This window comes from Piliocolobus tephrosceles, chromosome 2 (genome assembly GCF_002776525.5).
Source record: "Piliocolobus tephrosceles isolate RC106 chromosome 2, ASM277652v3, whole genome shotgun sequence".
Classification (NCBI taxonomy): domain Eukaryota; kingdom Metazoa; phylum Chordata; class Mammalia; order Primates; family Cercopithecidae; genus Piliocolobus; species Piliocolobus tephrosceles.
Genome location: NC_045435.1, coordinates 179,296,498 through 179,317,929, shown reverse-complemented (window position 1 = coordinate 179,317,929; position 21,432 = coordinate 179,296,498). Strand labels below are relative to the sequence as shown.

The 21,432-nt window shown below is 36.6% G+C and overlaps 1 protein-coding gene and 1 pseudogene across 2 annotated transcripts in view; both read right to left on the bottom strand.

Moving 5' to 3' along the window:
* The window catches only part of FBXL2 (F-box and leucine rich repeat protein 2), a 129,409-nt gene that overhangs the window by 94,670 nt on the left and 13,307 nt on the right, over positions 1-21,432 (bottom strand). The window contains exons 2-3 of one of the 2 annotated variants that reach the window (XR_003309690.2): positions 11,443-11,504; positions 11,206-11,299 (exon numbers count right to left, since the gene is read on the bottom strand). Coding sequence is in view for 1 of the 2 variants with exons in the window: in XM_026455677.2 (XP_026311462.1) it covers positions 11,443-11,504 (62 nt within the window). In the remaining variant the exon portion in view is untranslated. The remainder of the gene's footprint in view (positions 1-11,205; positions 11,300-11,442; positions 11,505-21,432) is intronic. The other variant, XM_026455677.2, reaches the window with a different exon arrangement.
* LOC111544248 lies at positions 15,597-16,784 on the bottom strand (annotated as a pseudogene).

Here is a 21,432-nt window from a genome sequence, read left to right as displayed (position 1 = left end):
GTTGTCTATCTATATTGCATAACTTACTGAGCTACATTAAGACAACTAAATGAAATCAGGAAAACAATACATAAACAAAATTAGTTCAACAAAGAGACAGAAACCACAAAAAGAACCAAACAGGCTGGGCACAGGAGAGCATGCCTGTAATCCCAGCACTTTGTGAGGCTGAGGCAAGGGATCACGGGGTCAGGGCATTGAGACCATCCTGGCTAACACAGTGAAACCCCGTCTCTACTAAAATACAAAAAATTAGCCCGGTGTGGTGGCGTGCGCCTGTAGTCCCAGCTACTCAGGAGGCTGAGGCCGGAGAATCACTTGAACCTGGGAGGCAGAGTTTGCAGTGAGCCGAGATCGTGGCACCGCACTCCAGACTGGGTGACAGAGCAAGACTCCATCTCAAAAAAAAAAAAGGACCAAATTCCGTAGCTAAGAATTCCTTCTTAGATAGGAAGGAAACCAGCAAAAGCTACAAGAAGCCAGGTGCAGTGGCATATGCCTGTGGTTCCAGCTACTGAGGAGGCAATGGCAGGAATATTGCTTGAGCTGAGGAGTTCAAGGCCAGCATGGGTAACACAGTAAAACCCTGCCTCAACAAACAAACAAAAACAACAACAAAAAACTAAAACCAAACAAACCCTACTAAGATCATGTAAAAGGACTCAGGAACCAAAGCCAGGACAATTTGATTTTCAATACAGGTAATTTCAATGGACTGAAAATTATCAAATATGTTTAAATTCATAAATTTATAACTATTTTTTAAAAATCTATGTGGTCACCTTCTGAGGAGAAACCAACTAATTTTTATTTTTAAGTAATTTCTGATTTACAGTAAAGTTGCAAAAGTATGACAAGGAATGTTTGCATATACTTCGCCCAAATTTGCCAAAGCTAAATTATACTGCATTTACATTTTCTCTACATATTTAATATATATTATATATATATATCTCATTTTCTCTGAAATGTTTGAGAGTACATTGTAGACATGATGCCCGTTTACCCTTACATTTTCAAATATTTCCCCCAAACAACAATATTCTTTTATAAATGCAGTATAATTATCAAAATAAGGAAATTAACAGTAATCTATTACTATTGTCTAATCTACAGATACTATTCAAAATCTGCCAACTGTCCCATTAATGGTCCTAATGCAAAAGAAAAAAAAATCTGACCCAGGATCCAATTCAGGATCATATACTGTATTTGGCTGGCATGGCTTCTCTTCAGCACCCATTAATCTGGAACACTTCCTCAGCCTTTATCTGTTGTAACTTCAATATTTTTAAAAGCAAATAGGCCAATTACTTTGTAGAATGTCTTTGTGTGTATATCTGATGCTTCCTCATGATTAGATTCAGGTTATAAATTTATAAATTTTTGTCAGGAATGCCACAGATAGGATATTGTGCTCTTAGTACATCGCATGAGGAGTTATATGATGTCCATCTGTATTGTTACTGGTGATGCTAACTTCGATCATTTGCTTAAGATGGTGTCTGCCAGACTGCCCTATTATAGTTAGCATTTTTCCTTTGTAATTAACATTTATCTTGTGGAAAGACTATTTGAAACTATGTAAATATTTTGTTTCTCATCATATCTTTATATAAATCTCATTATGTCTAAAACTGGCAAATAAAAGGATAGAATCAAGCATTTTCCTGCCTTTATACAGATAAAATATAACACTGGGTACTCAAATAGAACTGAAGTGCCTCTTTATAAAAGTATTCCAATAAGTGGGAAAAAAAGAATGAGAGTATCACCACTTTGCAGCCCCAATAAATTAATGACGTAGACAATAAGCATCAACACTAGCATCTCAAAAAAGATAAAACCAGACATTGTATGACTTCTGATGAACAAATACAGCACCACAGAAAGTCCTACCAAAGTAGTAGAATCAATCTGATAAAGTCTCTGGATCCAACTGTCAATATTCCAAGAAATATAAAAGATGGAGGAAACTTGAAATTGCACCATGAGGACACAGTAAGCATCCAGACTGTGGGAACTTTTACAGGCCAAATAACCCAAGTTCTTCAACAGACAAATGTATGGAACAGAAAGATAGGGAGAGGGGACCTGTAGATTAACTCAGACTTAAAAGATTTACAATTTTTTTAGATGGGCAAGAGTAAGCTATAATGTCTAAGGATGCACATATAGGTGATAAATCTACAAAGAAATGAAATATAGTGATAGCTATAAGTCAAGATAGTGGTTCCTTCAGAAGAGGAAAAAAGCAGTTGTGATTTGAATGGGCGCAGAGGTGCTTCTTTGGTGACTGGCAAAGTTTACTGACTTAGGTGGTGTCTATAAGGATATTTGTTTTGTGTAGTTCTCCGACTATATATTGTATATTACAAAAAAGTTTTTTTTTTTTTAAAAAAAAGTAGGGGTCAAAGAAGCAAAAGTGGTACATGATAAATATTTGAAACTGAATAAGAAAAACACTACAGTTCAAAATCTGTAGAATGCAACAAAAGTAGAGCTTTCAGTTAATTGTCTAAGGCTCAAAAAATAAGCAATTAAACATTCAACTTATGAAGGTAGCTAAAGAAAACAGAATAAAACTCAAAGAAAAAATTTTTACAGAGATATGAATGGAAACTATTAAAATAGAAATGAAGAAACAATAGAAAAGAATAAGGCCAAAAGCTAGTTCTTCCAAAATACTAATGAAATAGGTAAACTTCTAGTGAGATTAATCAAGAAAGGAAGAAACACTTGAGCACAAACTAACAATATTAAGGAAGAAAGTAACAGTACAACAGATACAGCAGAGTTTACAAAGAATATAAAAAGACAATTACCAAGACAAAATGTAAAACTCAAAGTGGACACACTCCTAGAAAAATAAAATTAGTAAAAGTGACTCAAGAAAAAACAGAAAAAAAAACCTTGAAAAATACTATTCATTTCTAAAAATTAAATAATTAATTTCCCACAAAGAAAATTCTAGCCTCACATAATTTTATAGTTCTAACAGACTTTCAAGCAACAATTAAACCAAGACAAATAGATGCTTTCACAGAACAGAAAAACACGTGAATACTGCTCAACTCAATTCTTTGAGGCTTATATTAATTTAAAAATTAGATAAAGATAGTATAAGAAATAAATTTGTGAGCCCTGGCCACTCAAAAATACAGATGCCTTACCAAATATGTAGGACTGACACACAGAAAATACTAAATACTAGAAATAGACTCATACATGTATTACAGAGGTGATAGGGCATTTCTATGTAGAAACAGAAGGATCATTCAACAAATGAACCTAGAAAAATCGATAATCCATATACAAAAGAAAACAAAAATGTATTCCTATCTTACATATAAACATATGTACCAGAGTGATTAAAAACTGAAATATCAAAAACAAAATTTTTAAGCTTTCGGAATAAAATACATGTGACTATCTCTTTGTCTTCAGGGTAAGGAGGAAGTTCCTTAAGAAAGCACAAAAAACACTAAGCATAAAAGACTGATATATTTGACTTCACAAACGGTATGGAAAACAGTGTGGCGATTCCTCAAGGATCTAGAACTAGAAATACCATTTGACCCAGCCATCCCATTACTGGGGATATACCCAAAGGATTATAAGTCATGCTGCTATAAAGACACATGCACACGTATGTTCACTGTGGCACTATTCAAAACAGCAAAGACTTGGAATCAACCCAAATGTCCATCAGTGACAGACTGGATTAAGAAAATGTGACACATATACACCATGGAATACTATGCAGCCATAAAAAAGGATGAGTTTGTATCCTTTGTAGGGACATGGATGCAGCTGGAAACCATCATTCTCAGCAAACTATTGCAAGAACAGAAAACCAAATACTGCATGTTCTCACTCATAGGTGGGAACTGAACAATGAGATCACTTGGACACAGGAAGGGTAGCATCACACACCAAGTCCTATTGTGGGGAGGGGGTAGAGGGGAGGGATAGCATTAGGAGATATACCTAATGTAAATGACGAGTTAATGGGTGCAGCACACCAACATGGCACATGTATGCATATGTAACAAACATGCACGTTGTGCACATGTACCCTAGAACTTAAAGTATAATAATAATTTTTTTAAAAAAATGCCTTAGAATGTGAAAAGAACAAATTAGAAGATGGGATAAAGTACTTGTCAGCTAAACATTAATATTAGTACAAAGATTATACTGAGAATATAAAGAACTACAAATCAATAAGCCAATAATCCAATAGGCCAAAAACAAAAATATGTGTTTCACTGAAGAGGAAACACATGTGACTAATAAACATATGAACAGATGCTCAACATTACTAGAATCCAGGGAAATTCAAAACAAAAGCACAATAAGGTACCATTCTACACTTCTTTCGCAAAAATTGAGATACGTGACAACACTAAGTGTTAGAAAGAGATTCAGTTTGGCACTGAATCTCTTATCCACTCTTTGTATGAATATAAACTGGTAAGACCTCTTTGGAAAAACAATTTAATATTTCTTTATAAAGTTAAATATCTGTATAGCCTATAACCCTCAGAAATTCTTTCAGAGAAAATTGCATATTTGTGCACCAGGAGACATCTACAAGGATGTCCAAAGCAGCACTGCTCTTAACTGACAAAACACTGGAAACAACCAAAATACTCAGTAAAGGGGGAAAAAAATAAAATGTTGGTACAATCACACAGTAGAATACTATATAGCAGTAAAAATGAATGAGCAACAGCCAACCAGAGCAACAAGAATCACCTTTCGTAACATAATTTTGAGTGAAAAACATGTCTAAGAATATAACATACACTTTTTGTACAAAGTTAATAAACAAGCAAAAGTAAACATCATATTGTTTAGTCAAAATATACTTAAGATAAAAAGTTTTAAGCAAGAAATCATAAATACAAAGTTGTTAATAATATTATCTTGACGGTGGGGAACGAGGAGGGGCAGCATTTGTGTACATTCCTTATATTACAAAATGAATACAAGAGGGCAATGCATGGATCAATGATAAAATGTATCATTAACCAAGAATTATGAGTAATCCAATTCTGCATAACTGAAGTTTTTAAAATGCTGCAGTAATCATCCTGCACATATGCCTCGGTGTGCTTTTGCAAATATATGTTAGTAAATTCCTAGAAATGGAATTTGTGAATACATACATTTAGCATTTAAAAATTTTCTTCCAGTGGCCCTACAGAATGGCTGCTACAATTTATATTCCCACCTAAAGTATCTCGCATCTCCTTGCCAAAACCTAGTATTATTAAACTTTTGGGTAATATCTTATTGTTATTTTGATTTGTATTTAAATATGGGCCTTGTTGAGCATCTCTTTACACATTTATTAGCCATTTGTATTTCTTTTGTTCGTGGCCTCTTCAAACTGTATTTCTAATAAAATCAATCTACCTTATTCTTAATAATTTTGAGATTTTTTTCTTTGCATATTGAAGAATAATGCCCTTGCTTATAATGTGTATCTAATTATTTCATCCACCACTGTACTATTTATCTTTAGTATGGTATAATTTTACCATACTTCACAATTCATAGAGTCAAATTCACCAATCTTTTCTGTGTACTGAATTCGTGGTTTTCAAATGAATAGATCTCTAATACAATTTGCTAGGGATAAATAAGGCTCTGGGGCAAAATGTATCTAGCTTCTATCCTTCCTATCAGAAGAGATTTATTGGTGTTTCATGGCATCTCAATATAGACATGAAATCCAAAGTCATCCTCAGAGTTTTCATACACAAGCATAACCCCAACCTAGTCTAAAGAAAATTTGCTTCTGCCAATTTGGACCTTGGTGCCAACTCCAAAATAGTACATAACAGGCCGGGCACGATGGCTCAAGCCTGTAATCCCAGCACTTTGGGAGGCCGAGATGGGCGGATCACGACGTCAGGAGATCGAGACCATCCTGGCTAACACGGTGAAACCCCGTCTCTACTAAAAATACAAAAACTAGCCGGGCGAGGTGGCGGGCGCCTGTAGTCCCAGCTACTCGGGAGGCTGAGGCAGGAGAATGGCGTAAACCCGGGAGGCGGAGCTTGCAGTGAGCTGAGATCCGGCCACTGCACTCCAGTCCGGGCGACAGAGCGAGACTCCGCCTCAAAAAAAAAAAAAAAAAAAAAAATAGTACGTAACAGTTTAGGGAGATAATGAACATGAGGGCTTTTAAGCTTCTGCATCTGATTTCAACATACACATTTATTCAGTCCCACATTGCCACACACAAGTCAAAAAACAACCAGAGAGCAAGCAAACCAACCTAAAACAACTCCTTGGCAAAGAGGAAAAATCGGCATAGATGCTTAAATTTGAAATTGCAGAATATACCCCAAAAAGAGCATCTTACCTGTTAGGATGCCCTGGAACATATATAAGGCAGCAGGCATCACAGACAGCAGGAAATAGAGGCAGCAGTCCTTAAAAAAGTCCATGGAGTGCTGAAACCAACCAGCAAGCAATAACACCTACTCAATGACACCCCTAGCAGGAATGAGCCCTTTACTGCACTGCTTGCCAAGGACCTATGATAAGCACTGGGTTACATCTTAATGATTGCAACAAAAACCACAATGATTTTCACTCATGGGACTGGCTTACAAATTTGAGAAAAGGAAAATTTGAAAATGTATGTGCTAGTCATTTTATTATTTTCCCAAGCAAATTCAACTACTAAAACTGTCATATTATATGAAATCATGTCTTTGATTTCATATCACCCAGAATTATTAGGCTCAAATCCCTCATTTGGGGCAATGAAATCTTCCTTTATCAAGCCAATAAATTTTTTTTTTTTTTTGAGACGGAGTCTTGCTCTGTTGCCCAGGCTGGAGTGCAGTGGCCGGATGGCAGCTCACTGCAAGCTCCGCCTCCCGGGTTTACGCCATTCTCCTGCCTCAGCCTCCCGAGTAGCTGGGACTACAGGCGCCTGCCACCTCTCCCGGCTAGTTTTTTTGTACTTTTTTAGTAGAGATGGGGTTTCACCGGGTTAGCCAGGATGGTCTCGATCTCCTGACCTCATGATCCGCCCGTCTCGGCCTCCCAAAGTGCTGGGATTACAGGCTTGAGCCACTGCACCCGGCCAAGCCAATAAATTTTATCATGTATCTACACAAATTTAAAAAGGAAAGAAATTACATCGATAATGGTAATTTAATTTTTTTAATGTGTCTAGTAATTTTCTTTCATTATTATTTATGACTAACTAGAGCTTTGACTCCTCAGGATGTTTTAAGCTGTTTACTGCAGGTGTGCTTTTACTTCGTCACTAACATCTGAAAGCAACCATAATAGAAATTAAAACTTAAAGTCAAATCACTATTAAAATTTATAATCTGAGTTTTAGGTCAGTATTCAATTCACAGAAGACTTTTTTTTTTTTTTTCTCAAAAAGGGAATAGTTCCCTCCAAGAGATTATCTTTTGTTATAATGCAAGGTAACTGCAGTTGTAAATCAGGTGTCACAACACCACACATCTGCTTAAGCAATAGTAATTGTCAGTTTAGTATAAGATAGTAGTATGCAGTTTCTATTGAGATTGAATTAGTCCAGTTTAATGAAATGAAGCATTGGGCCTTCACAGAGTTACTTAATAACCAGGTACTTTACTGCGATATTTTTAGCAGTAGCATATATTTAGATCCATATTAAGAGCTGGATTCATCAGTTGTTTGTATTAAAGCTGACTGCATTGTCAAATAGCATTTATTAAATATTCAGGCATCCAAAAATTGATATTAATAACAATAAGAGCTAACATTTATTTAATACTTACATGCCAGGTACTCTAAGAACAACAACCCCATAAGGTAAGAACTATTACTATTCCCATTTTACAGATGGGCAAATTAAGGCCCAGAGAGTTAAGTACCTAAGGTTACACAACTAATAAATGAGAAGAGTTGAAATCTGAACCCAGAAAGTCTGATTCTAACAGTAATATGGACAATAACAATGTGGAAAAATATATGCAAGGATAATCCAACTCACTAATAGATAATGGTTGCAACAAATTAAGTACTTCCATTGTTATAAAAATTATGTAACTGACTCCCCAGGAAGAATAATATTAAAAGCTGTTGGGCTATGTGAGAGCAAAGGTAGAGAAAAAACTTCAGTAGCCTTAATTCATGAGCAAGAGCTGGATTTAAAAAAGCAAAATTGTAAAAACTTGTTCAGTAACAAACTAAAAATGGGTAGTAGAGAAGGAATCTGTGACTAATATATATTCTTAAAACTATCAATAAAATCAGATGAAAAGAAAACATAGATTTTTCTGAGTGGATTCAAAGTGATAACAGAGAGATGAAAAGCAGCCTATTATTTCAGATTATGCTTGCTAATGGTTCCAAAGGGGAAGGTGAAGCTTCGGTTGATGGGATCAGTATTGGAAGCTAGTTGAGAATTAAAGATGGCGGTAACAGAAGCAGTCAAAAGTGGCAGAAGAGAAAATGATCTGGACTGAAAGCAATTAAGTCTGTCACAAAGTCAAAGAATTTACATGTATTGAGGAAGTAAGACTGAAGGTGAATAGGAATTTAACAAGATTAGCAACAACAGACTACACTGTCACAAAGAAGTCTACAATATGAAATAAACACATAAGCCAAGGGTAGACAATGAAGACATAATTTAACTGAGTAGAAAATAATAAAGACTTAAGCGTCATGAGGTGGGGGCTTTGTTATACCCAATGTTGTGGAATTAACTAATGATGCAGATGGATGCTCAGGTAATCTGGTTCAAATCCTTCTTCAAAATTTTTCTTAGAAAGGGTAGCTAGGAAAAGGGAAAGCCACAGAGAGAATGGAAAGTCTGAAAGTAAAATGACAGAAATGATTTAAAGGCCAGCAAAAAATTCTTAAATTAAAATACATGGTTTCTAGAGTTAATTTTGAGACTCATGAGTTGGAGAAGATCTGTAGTGGCAATATTTTAAATTCCCCTTACAGACTCTGAAATAAGAATATAAGTGGGAATGTAAGTCTATGAAGAGACATTAACATTTGCTCTCAAGTGGCAATTCTTTCTGAAAAGTGATCTATGTATGAGCTTTATGGCATGATTCAAAAGCTGTAAGTAGTGATGACAACCTCCAGAATTCCTAACAGCTGAGTCCATCACAGATCTCTAAAAAACTGAAGTTTCCAAGACTGCAGTTTAGAAATCACACTACATAGAAAGTGATATAATTCCTTTTTATTTTTTTTGGTATCAACAGACAGAAACTGTTCCATGGCTGAGTAGAGTACAAAAGCCAACCCTACCAGAAGGAAAAAAACCATTCAGTTAGTAGCCTTGAGTCATAGCAGAAGTATGCATGTGAAGGGTGGAGTTTAATCACACCCTAGTGTTTAGTGGCCAACAGAGGCCTGTCTGAAGCTGCTTAGGATTCCCCAGGGTAAGAACACCATATTGAGATTGCAGCTTGATGCCCGTTCTAGAGAAATGTTCAGACCCAGACTGGAAGCACTACATAATCCTAGGGGGGGCACCATCTACACTGCAGTCTATGTGGATGGCATCTGTGCAGCTGTATAGTGACAGCCTGCCCACCCTGACACAGTTGTATTGCTTCTAACAACTTACGGTGCTTGAGCAAAGCCTTTTGGGTTTATATGGCAAACATACATTTCTTTCTTGTCACCACTTTCTTAAACTTGTCAAAAATGCCAAAGAACATTCTCTCTTATCCAAATATTTGTTTTATTGGAATAAAATACAATTGATATTTTTCATACAATCCTGTCTCAGTTTTTTAATCAACTGAGAAGGAGCTCATGACAACAGTGTCAAACAACACCTGGTGACTAATGAAACACCCTTTGAAGTCCCTGAAAAGTGATCACTACCACAAAGAAGCCAAGTCCTTACCCCATTTCTCACTCAAGGAAAAATGTCTAATAACCTGATGACAGCAAAGGTGAGTAATCTGTGGCATCTAAAAGTGGTTCTGTGGTGAACTTGGGAAGATGATGAAAATAATTATTCCCAATATTTAAACAAAACTCATATTCATTCCCCAAATGTTAAGGTGAGATTTAGTACAGCCACGGAATGGAGTCATCTGGTCAATCTCTTATTGTATGTCAGCATTTCCCCCAAATTTTCTGTAGAATATTAAAAGGATTCCATTGTCAGTAAGTTTGAAATGGCACAATTACCTAACTTGTATCATCGCCATGCACATTAGCCTATTAAGGCCCTGTGAAGTCCTATAGGTTTTGTTGACCCTATAGGACTACAGTTTGTTTCCTATAGTTATTTGATCATAAAACCTGGTTTCTGATGCTGTTGTTTTGTGGAGTATCAGTGATAAGAGAAATAGAGTTAGGGAAATGACTCTCAAGGATTACCGTGTATACACCTATTAATTCCTTGCAAAGAATTAAAATATAACAACATCTAAAACGAAAATGAGTTTTTTTGTTTTTGTTTTTTTTGAGACACAGTCTTACTCAGTCACTCAGGCTGGAGAGCAGTGGCACAGTCTAGGCTCACTGCAACCTCCACCTCCTAGCTTCAAATGATTCTCCTGCCTCAGCCTCCCAATTCTTGTGCCTCAGCCTCCCCAGTAGCTGGGATTACAGGCGTGCACCACCACACCTGGCTAATTGTTTTGTATTTTTAGCAGAGACAGGGTTTCGCCACATTGGCCAGGCTGGTCTTGAATTCCTGACCTCAAGTGATCTACCTACCTCAGCCTCCTAAAGTGCTAGGATTACAGACATGAGCTACCACTCCTGGCCTTAAAATAAGATTTCTTTTGATGATTGCATAACACTAAAGAAAACTGAAGTGCCTCCAGGCCAACAAATGTTGGTTGATAGCTTTACTTGGTAAAAACAACAACCAAAATAACATTTACTGTATATTCAGTGATGCCAGAAATAAAAGACAAAAAGTCTATTTTATACCACTGTCACTTATACTTCTCATATGAATAAAAACATATCAATACTTGGGGTTGACAGTATTTTAAGTGCTCACTAAGAACATATCATAACTGTGCTTATTTTTTGTATTTAAAACTCATTTGTCTGAAAACATCAAAAACTTTATGACTTCAGGAGCTCACAACCTTGCAATAATCTCTCCTCATAATACTGACTTCATCACGATTATCTACTGAAACCAAAACAATGGCACCTACTGAAGATTATTACAATACTTACCACATTACAAAAAGAATCCAGACCAATGCTATGTACATACTTAGTACATTCTGGATTAGACCAAGTAAAATTTAACAACAAGCTGAACAGCATTCTATAAAACAAAAACAAAAAGTCAGTTAGGCTAATTCTGTCTGTTTTTCTATGCTATGGACTCACAGTGAGAAAGAAGATAGGCTTGGAACTTGATGACTAAATCAGATCTAAACTCTTCATCCAGAATTTATCTACACTTACCTTAACAGAAGTTCTTTGGGTAACTTTTTGTTAATAAGGCCTTCATCATTGTTTGAGAAAACCTGGAAAGAACAAAAAGGAAATTGTGAAAGTGTTCTTCAATCGATGTGGAAAAAAGTTATTTGTTTTTATACTAGTAGATCAGAACAGCCCCAACTGTTGTCCTACAATTAGGGTGTTACTAATTTCATGAACCACCATATTCTAATATTAAGTAATATAGAACATTTTATGCCCTATCACTGTTTCATAAAAATGGCAACACATGGCCATTAGATACTACATTGTATTGGAGGTTCCAGCCAAAGCAATTAGACAAAAGATAAAAAAGATGTCCAGACTGGAAAGGAAGAAGTAAAACAACCTCTATTTGCAGATGACATGATCTTGCACATAGAAAATTCTAAAAATGCACAAAAATCAATTAGAACTAATCAAGGAGTTCAGCAAGTCTGCAGGATACAACATATATACAATATAGTTATATACATATAAACTGTATTTCCACATAGTAGCAATGAACATCCTGAAAATAAATTTCAGAAAATAATCTTATTTACAACAGCATCAAAATGAACAAAATACTTACGAATAAACTTAACAAACGAAGAATAAGACTTCCATATTGAAAATTTACACATTGTTGAGAAAAATTAAAGAAGGCTTAAATAAATCAAAAGACATTCAAGTTCATGAACTGAAAGACTTATTAGTGTTATTTTAGCAATGCTTCTGAAACTAATCCATAGATTTAATGCAATCTTTCTCAAAATTACAACTGACTTTTTTACAGAAATTGAAAGGCTGATCAAAAAATTCACATGAAATGCAAGGAACCCAGAATAACTAAAATAATCTTGAAAAAGAAAAACAAAAGTTGAAGGATGCAAACTTCCAGATTTCGAAATTTACTACAAAGCTACAGCAATTAAAACAATGTGTTCACTGGCATAAGGGTAGATATATAGATCAATGGAACAGAACAGAGAATCTAAAATAAAATTATAAAATTGGCTAAAATAAAGAGAATCAAGAAATAAACTCTTAAATTTATGAGCACTGATTTAAATTGAGAAAGAATAGTCTTTTCAAGAAATGGTACCAGTACAACTGGATATATACAAGCATAACAATGAATTTGGACCCCCTATCTCACTTCATATAAAAAAAAAATTCAAAATGGCTCAGAGACTTAAATAAATATAAGAGCTAAAATTATAACCCTTAGAAGAAAACATAAGCATAAATCTTGGTGGCCTTGGATTATGCAATGGTTTCTTAGACATGATACTGAAAGCATAAACATCCAAAAAAAATTGATAAACTGGACTTCAACAAAATAAAAGACCTGGCTGGGCACAGCAGGTCACGCCTGTTATCCCAACACTTGGGGAGGCCAAGGCAGGCAGATAGCTTGAGGGTGGGAGTTCAAGACCAGCCTGGCCAACATGGTGAAACCCCATCTCTACTAAAAGTACAAAAATTAGCAGGGCATGGTGGCGCATGCCTGTAGTCCCAGTTACTCAGGAGGCTGAAGTGGGAGAATAGCTCGAACCTGGGAGGCGAAGGCTGCAGTGGGCCAAGATCGCGCCACTGCACTCCAGCCTGGGTAACAGAGCAAGATCCTGTCTCAGAAACACAAACAAAAAACAAACAACAGACCTTTGTACTTCAAAGGGCACCATCAAGAAAGTGTAGTAAAAAACCCCACAAGATTGGAGCAAATATCTGCAAGTCACAGATCTGACCAGGCATTTGTATGCAAACTATATAAAGAACTTCTGAAACTCAATAATAAAAGACAACCCAATTTTAAAATGGGCAAAAGATTTGAATAGATATTTCTGCAAAGAAGATATGCAAATGGCCAATACATACATGAAAAGATGTTCAACGTAAGGGTAAGTCAAGGGTAAGTCAAAACACAGTGAGATACATCATACCCATAGGATGGCTAAAATAAAAAAGATAGTAATAAGTAACGGTGAACACATGGAGAAACTGGAAATCTCATACACTGCTGGTGGGAATGTAAAATGGTATAGCCACTTTGGAAAACAATCTGGCAGTTCCTCAAAGGTTAAAAAGAGTTACCATATGACCCGGCAACTCCACTTGTAAGTCAATACTAAAGAGAAATGAAAATATATGTCCATACAAAAACTTGTCCATGAATGTTCACAGCATTATATTTAATAGCCAAATAGTGGAAACGATTAAAAAATGTCTATCAGCTGATGAAGGGATAAACAAAATGTGGTATTCCAAAACATGGAATACTAGTCAGCAATAAAAAGGAATTAAGTAATGATATGTGTTAACAACAGGAATGAGTCTTGAAAACATGCTACTGAAAGCAGACAAAAAAGTTTACATTTACATTAAATGTACAGAAAAGGCAAATCCATAGAGACAGAAAATAGACTAGTAGTTGCCTAGGGCTTTCTAGTACTAGTAGTAGCAGAAAGTGACTGCTAATGTATATGAGATTTCTTTTGAAGGTATGAAAAAATTCTTGATTTAGACAGTTGTAATAGTCACACAACTTGGTGAATATACTAAATCCCACTGAATTGTACTTTTTAAGTGAGCAAAATTTATAGCATATGATGAATATCTCAATTTTTAAAACCTGGATTTAAAAAAACAATCCATCGAAACAAACTGAAGTGGAAATAGTGCCATAAATAGTACCCTACATTTATTTTCAAAGTAGTGTCAATGATGAATCTTTGTGTTGGATATATGAGACTAATATCTAGTAAGTGCCTACCGTGTTGCAAGTTCCAGTAAGCACTATGTTAGATTAAATAGCTAAATTATCTAATATATTTCTAGTTCCTTGAGGTGCAAAGTTACTAACTGGTTGGTTTTTTTTTTTTTTGGAAACAGGGTCTCACTCTATCAGTCAGACTGGAGTGCAGTGGCATGATCACAGCTCAATGTAGCCTCAACCTCCCTCGCTCAAGCAATCCTCCCACCTCAGCTTCCCAAGTAGCTGGGACTACAGGTACTTGCCACCACACCCAGCTAATTTTTAAAACGATTTTTTGTAGAGACAGGGTCTCCCTATGTTGCCCGGGCTGGTCTCAAACTCCTGGGCTCAAGTGATCCTTCTGCCTTGGTCTCCAAAAGTGCTGGGATTATAGGTGTGAGCCATTGTGCCTGGCCTTTCTTCTTTTGTAATGTAAGCATTTACATTTATAAAGTTCCCTCTAATTACTGCTTTCATTGCATCCCATATATTTTCATTTCTATTAATCTCAAAGTATTTTAAAATAGCCATTATTTCTTTCACCTATTAATAATGTGTTAATTTGGGGTCAGGCACAGTGGCTCATGCCTGTAACTCAAGCACTTTGGGAAGCCAAGGCAGGAGGATCACTTAAGGCCAGGAGTTCAAGTCTAGCCTGGGCAACATAGTGAGACCCAACTCTACAAAAAAATTTTAAAATCAGCAAGGCATGGTGGCATGCCCTATAATCCCTATAATTCAGGAGGCTAAGGCAGGAGGATAGCTTGAGCCCAGGAGATTGAGCCTGCAGTAAGCTATGATTGCGCTACTGCACTCTAGGCTAGGCAACAGAGCGAGACTCCATCTCAAAAAAAAAAAAAAAAAAGTGTTTTTACATAATTGTGAATTTTCCAGGTTCCTTCTATTATTGATTTCTAGCTTCATTCCATTGTTATCAAAGAAGATACTTTGTATTATTTCAATCTTTTGACATTTATTGGAACTTTTTTTTTGTAAAATGTTTTACTGAGTGTAGACATCTGGAGTACTGTAAAACATGCATTATCTGTAGATTCAAAAAGGAGTAAGCCGCATTGTCCTCACTGTCAAATGTGTCAGGCTTGGCATACATGATGGAGATTAATGAAGTATCATGAGAGTAATATGGTTCCTGAAAAGCTTCTACAATTTGGAGTAGGGTCTTAATCATGTGAAAAGCAAAGCTGTTCACATTTAGTGAATTTGCATTTCATTGGTGGGGGGGTACACAGTATTTTAATTTTAAAACAAATAAAAATAATTTGTCAAAGATTCCCATCTTCCCAACTTTAATTGTTCCATCGGTTTTCAGAAATTTTAATTTAAAAAAAAATCAGATGCCTTTTGGAAGTTGTATGTTTATCTGAGCAATAACTAAATTTTATTTCTTCTTCGGTTGTTGAGGTGTGTTAAATTTGAAGACCATATCTCCATCTTCAACAATATAATTTCTGCCCTGTTGTCGGTACTTCCCAGCAGCCTTGACTGAATTTTCAGAACCTTACTCTTTAAAATCTTTGTATTTCATTACTTCAGCCATAATGAATCCCTTTTCAAAATCTGTGTGAATCTTTCCTGCAGCCTGAGGAGCCTTAGTCCCTTTCCTGATGGTCCATGCACACACTTCATCTGAGCCTGCAGTGAAAAAGTATTCTAGTTGGAGTGCTGCAAACCCAGCCTTAATGATCTTTGGCAAAGCACTTTATGGTATGTTCGCTTCCAGATACTTCTGTCTCTCCTCAGCACTCAATTCTTGCAACTTGAGTTCCAAGGCCCCACTAAAAGGAATGACCAAGGCACCTAGGTCATACTTGTCCACCCACTCTTTAATTTTTATCAACCATTTGTTTTTCATTCTAATGTAGTCTTTTTCACGAAGATTAACCAAGTAGACCACTGGTTTTGAAGTCAAAAATAAGTGTTTATTCAACACTTCAATCTCTTTGTCATTCCAATCATGATAGAAGCGAACAGGTTTCTTTTGATCTATAAACCAGGATTTAACTTTGCACATTATATCATACTTAGGTTTTAGTTTTTTATCTCCTCCTCTCACAGCCACCTTTTCTAGTTTATCTATAATGGGCCCAATCATTTCCTCATCTTCAAGCTGAAGCTCGTCATGTATCATTTCTATATCTCAAATAGGATCTACACTTCCTTCAACATGCGTGATATCATCATCTTCAAAAGCATGTGTTAGATGAAAGATGCCATCACAGGCACGAATATGAGATAAAAAAGCATTCTCTAGGCCCTGCCCATTGTGAGCTCCTTTCACAAGGCCAGCAATAACCACTACATTTAGAAAGGCAGAAATTTTGCTCACTAGTTTGTGGTATTGGCAAAGAAAGTCAAACCTTTCATCTGGCACAGGTACTCTGCTCTCATTAGGATCAATAGTGCAGAATGGGCAGTTTTCTGCTGAAGACTGACTACTGGTTAATACACTGAAGAAAGTAGATTTCCCAACATTTGGTAATCCAACAATACCAATTTTCAGTGAGGTTCCAAATCTTCCAGTGATTGGGGGTGGTTTCATTCCGTCACCTCCCTTTTTAGGGGGCATGATGCTCGGCCTGGACGATGACACAGGGTCCCAACAGCAGTGAGAGAAAGGTCCTGCCGGCAGCCAGAGGTGAGGAAGAAGCTATTGGAACTTGTTTTGTGGTCTTACATACGTCTATCCTGAAGAATGTTCCAGGTACACTTGAGAAGAATGTTGACTCTGGTGTGGTTGCATTAAGTGTTCTACATAAATCTGTCAGGTTTCATTGACTTATAGTGTTGTTCAAGACTTGTTTCCTTATTCTGCTGTCTAAATGTTCTTTTATTGAAAGTATGGTATTGAAGTCTCCAACTGATGTTGGGGTTGGTGGTGAATGACATGAAAACCTTCACATATCTCAACAGTCAGAACAATGGGCTTATTTTCTGTTATTACAAAGACTAGTGAATTAAAGTTGTGAGATTTCACCTCAACATAGGAAAAAAAAACTTTCTAGCAATTAGAATAGCCCATACTAGAATGTCTTGCTGTTGAAGCAGTGATCTCCCATCTTCAATGCTCCTGCAGAGTCCACAGAACCAGGATTGTCAGAGAAAGGAATCGCTTCCTCAATGGGAAATGAGACTAGGAAACCTCTAAGGATCAAATCTAATTTCCCAAAAGGTCTTATAATCCAAGATCTTCCACTTACACCTTTGTAAACCTTGGGCACGTCATTTAACTTTTCTATGCCATAGTTTCCTCTTCCTCAAAATGGGGATATGAATGGAACCTGCCACTTTTCTATGCCATAGTTTCCTGTTCAGCAAAATCGGGATAGTAATTGAAGCTGCCACAAGGGCTATTGTGAATGAAATGAGTTTATAAACGTGAAGTGCCTAGCATAGTCTTGGCATATAGTAAGTGCTTAACAAATGGTAGCTATGATGACAGCCGTGAAATCTCCAATTACTATTATAAAACCATTTCTCAGCTAGGTGCAGTGGCTCACACCTGTAATCCCAGCACTTTGGAGGGCCAAGGTGGGAGGATTGCTTGAGGCCAGGAGTTCAAAACCAGCCTGGCCAACATAGACAGACCTCCATCTCTAAAAACAGAAAAAAGAAGAAAAACTTCTCCCTTTATTTTTGTCAGTTTGCTGCATATATTTGTGGCTCTGTTGTTTGGTGTATATGTGCTTATAATCGTTATGGTTCCTGTAGGAATTAACCTTTTATCAACATATAATCACCTTTGTCTCATGTAACAATTTTTATTATAACTTAGTCTATTTTGTCTGATATTAGTATAGCCAACCCAGCTCACCTTTAACCTGTCTTTTGATCTAACAAGGATCTCTTGTAGACAACATAAAATTGGATCATGCGGGAAGTTTTTTGCTTGTTTTTGTTTTTATCCATTCAGCCAGTGTCTACATTTTAGTTAGTAAATTTAACCCTTTTGTACTTATAGTAATTACTGATAAGAAGGGACTTACATCTGCCATTTTGCTATTTTTTAAATTCTGTAGGTATGTGTACTGCTTCATAAATGCTAAGTATCAAGTTGGTTGATAGTGGTGTTCAAATCTTTTATATCTTTACTGACTTTTTTTCTCCACAAGTTCTGTCAATTAGTGATAGAGGTGTTAAATTCAGCTATGATTGTGGTTTTGCCTCTTTTTCTCTTTGGTTTCATCAATTTTTGTTTCACATATTTTGAAGCTTTGTTGTGAGGTACATACAACTTTTGTTTTGTTTTGTTTGTTTTTTTGAGACAGAGGCTTGCTCTGTCACCCAGGCTGGAGTGCAGTGGCATGATCTTGGCTCACTGCAACCTCTGCCTCCCAGGCTCAATGATCCTCCCACCTGAGCCTCCCAAGAAGCTGGGATTACAGGTGTGCATCACCATGTCCAGTTAATTTTTGTATTTTTAGTAGAGATGGGGTTTCACCATGTATGCCAGGCTGGTCTTGATCTCCTGAGCTCAAGTGATCCACCTCCCTCAGCCTTCTAAAGTGCTGAGATTACAAGCATGAGCCACTGTACTCGGCCTGTTATGTATTTTTAATAAATTGATTCATTATGATAAATGATCCTCTTTTCTAGAAATGATCCTTGTTTTAAAGTCTACTTTGTTAATATAGCAACATCAACTTTCTTATGCTTTTTGCATGGTACATCTTTTTCACCCTTTTTCAATCTGTGTTTTATATTTACAGTGATTCATAAAGACAGCACATAGTTGGACCATGCTATTTTATCCAGCCTGACAATTGCTACCTTTTAATTGGAGATGATGGTCTTTACATTTAATGCAATTATTGATATGATTTTTAAGTCTGCCATCTTTATATTTATTTTCCATTTGCCTCTCTTCTTTGTTCCTCTGTTCTGCTTTCCTGACTTTTTCGTAATGTGATATTTATTGCTTCCTTCACTGATCTTATAGCTATACCTCTCTGTGTTTTTTTCAATGTTTGCTTTAGTGATTGCAGAGTGCATCTTTAACTTATCAAAGTCTAACTTCATTTGACTTCCCCGGCTCGTTGTGCACTTACTGTTGGATAGCTTACTTCTACTACTACTATATACCAAATAGTATGTTGTTATTTCTGCCTTAAATAGTCCATATTTTTTAAATAAATGTATGTATTAAAGACAGATATTTTAAAAGGTCCCTTATATTAATCCATATATTTACCCTTCCTGGTGTAATGCATTCCTTCAGATCTGAACTTCCTTTATTGTAACTTCCCTTCAATTTAAAGAACTTCTTTTAACACTGCTTGTAATATAGGTCTGATGTAGACAAATTGTTTTTGCTTCCTTCAAAAATATCTATATTTCTCCTCCACTTTTGAATATTTAATTCCAGGTTAGCAGATTTGCTTCAAAAATAAAATACAGCACTTTAAAAAAGTTAGTCCAGGCCAGGCACAGTAGATCACACCTGTAATTCCAATACTTTGGGAGGTGAGGCAGGAGGATCACTTAGCTCAGGAGTTTAAGACCAGCCTGGGTAACACATTAAGACACTGTCTCTATAGAAAACTTAAAAAGTAGTTGGGCATGGTGGCATGCACCTGTAGTCCCAGCTATTCAGGAGGCTAAGGTGGGAGAATTTCTTGAGCCCAGGACATTAAGGCTATAGTGAGCTATGTTCACACCACTGCACTCCAGTCTGAGCAACAGAGTGAGACCCTGTCTCAAAAAAAAAAATTTCATTTTCCTCTGACCTCCATTGTTTCTGACAAGGTGTCAATTATTCATATTACTGTTCACCTTTATGTAATTTTTTCTTTTCTACCTCCTTTTAAATTTCCTTTATAAAAATTTTTGATTTTCAGAAAGTCGACTCTGATATACCTCAATTTAGACTTCTGTCCCTGCTCTTCCTCCTCTCCTTCTTGAACTTTAGTTGCATGTATGCTAGACAATTTTGTATTGTCCCACAGATCTTGAATACTGATTTTTATTGATCTGTCCCTAAGTTTACTGGTGCTTTCTTCTGCTGTGTGCAGTCTGCTATTAAGCCTATCAAATGAATTCTTCATTTCTAATATATTTTTCATTTCTAGGATTTCCACTTGGAGAAATAGTTTACATCTTTCTGCTGAAATTTTCTCTATCCATGTTGTTCAACGTCTGGGCCATCACTGAGACTGTTTCTGTTGCCTCTTTCTTCCCATGACCATGGATCACATTTTCTTGTTTCTTTCTATATCTCATAATTTATTTCATGCCAGATACTGTGTATAAAAGAATATTAATTTATCTCCATAAAGGGAAGTTCCTTCTTCAATTAAGTTGCTGGGAAACTGGGAGTGAGAGCTCAATCCTTTTAATCTATAGTTGAGCTGGGTTTGAAATTGTAGTGTTAGTTCATGATTGGCTTATAATAATTTCAGGGTGAAATCAGAACTTTACCTTCAGGAGAAGCTAAAATCTGAGCACTGTCGAAGCTTCATACGTCTCTGAGCTTCATAACCTATGCTAGCTTTCCGAACTGTGAGGTTCGGAATCTTCCCTCCTCTCTGCCCTCCCCTCACATTCCAGCTTTCAGCTAGGGTGTTGTCCTTGGTCTCCAGCAGCACCTTCTGTTTTCTGTGCCTTGAGGAGATCTCTTTTTGCTCTGTTACCCTGACTATGCCTTCTCAAAGGCTGACTTGTCCTCAGTAAAAGCCTAGACAGTCATAAAGAGATTTCCTAGCTGTCTTGCCATGCCCCCAGGCTGTTGCAGGCTCAGCCTTAGACTTCACAAAGCCCCTGGTGCACTACAGGGATTTCTATTAACTCTCCTGTCCTGCCCCCAGCCTTCAGCAAAATCCACCCACCTCAGCAGGATCCTTCTTAGCTCTCTTTCCCTTGCCCCTGCATCCGAACTCCTATTCCAATGTACTAATTGAAGGCCCATGGGGGAAAAGTTGGCAGGTAGGTGTAGTCCTGCACTGTAGCTGGAACTCCTCAGGATTCCAGATTGTCACTCCAGCCTACATGCAGTCGGTAACAGCTGACTTCTCTTTATATGGCAAATTCTTCCTCTTGCTGTCCCACCATAGATGAAAAGTATCTATGTATCTCTCTCTCTTTTTTTTTCTCTTGAGAAGAAGGGCTCACTACTTTCCAGATTTTTGTTTCTTTAGATTTTTTTGTGTCAACTCTGGATAGGTTTTTTTTTTAATTATGATTTTGTACCTTCTCTGACTTTTCTCACTACCAGAGTGGGA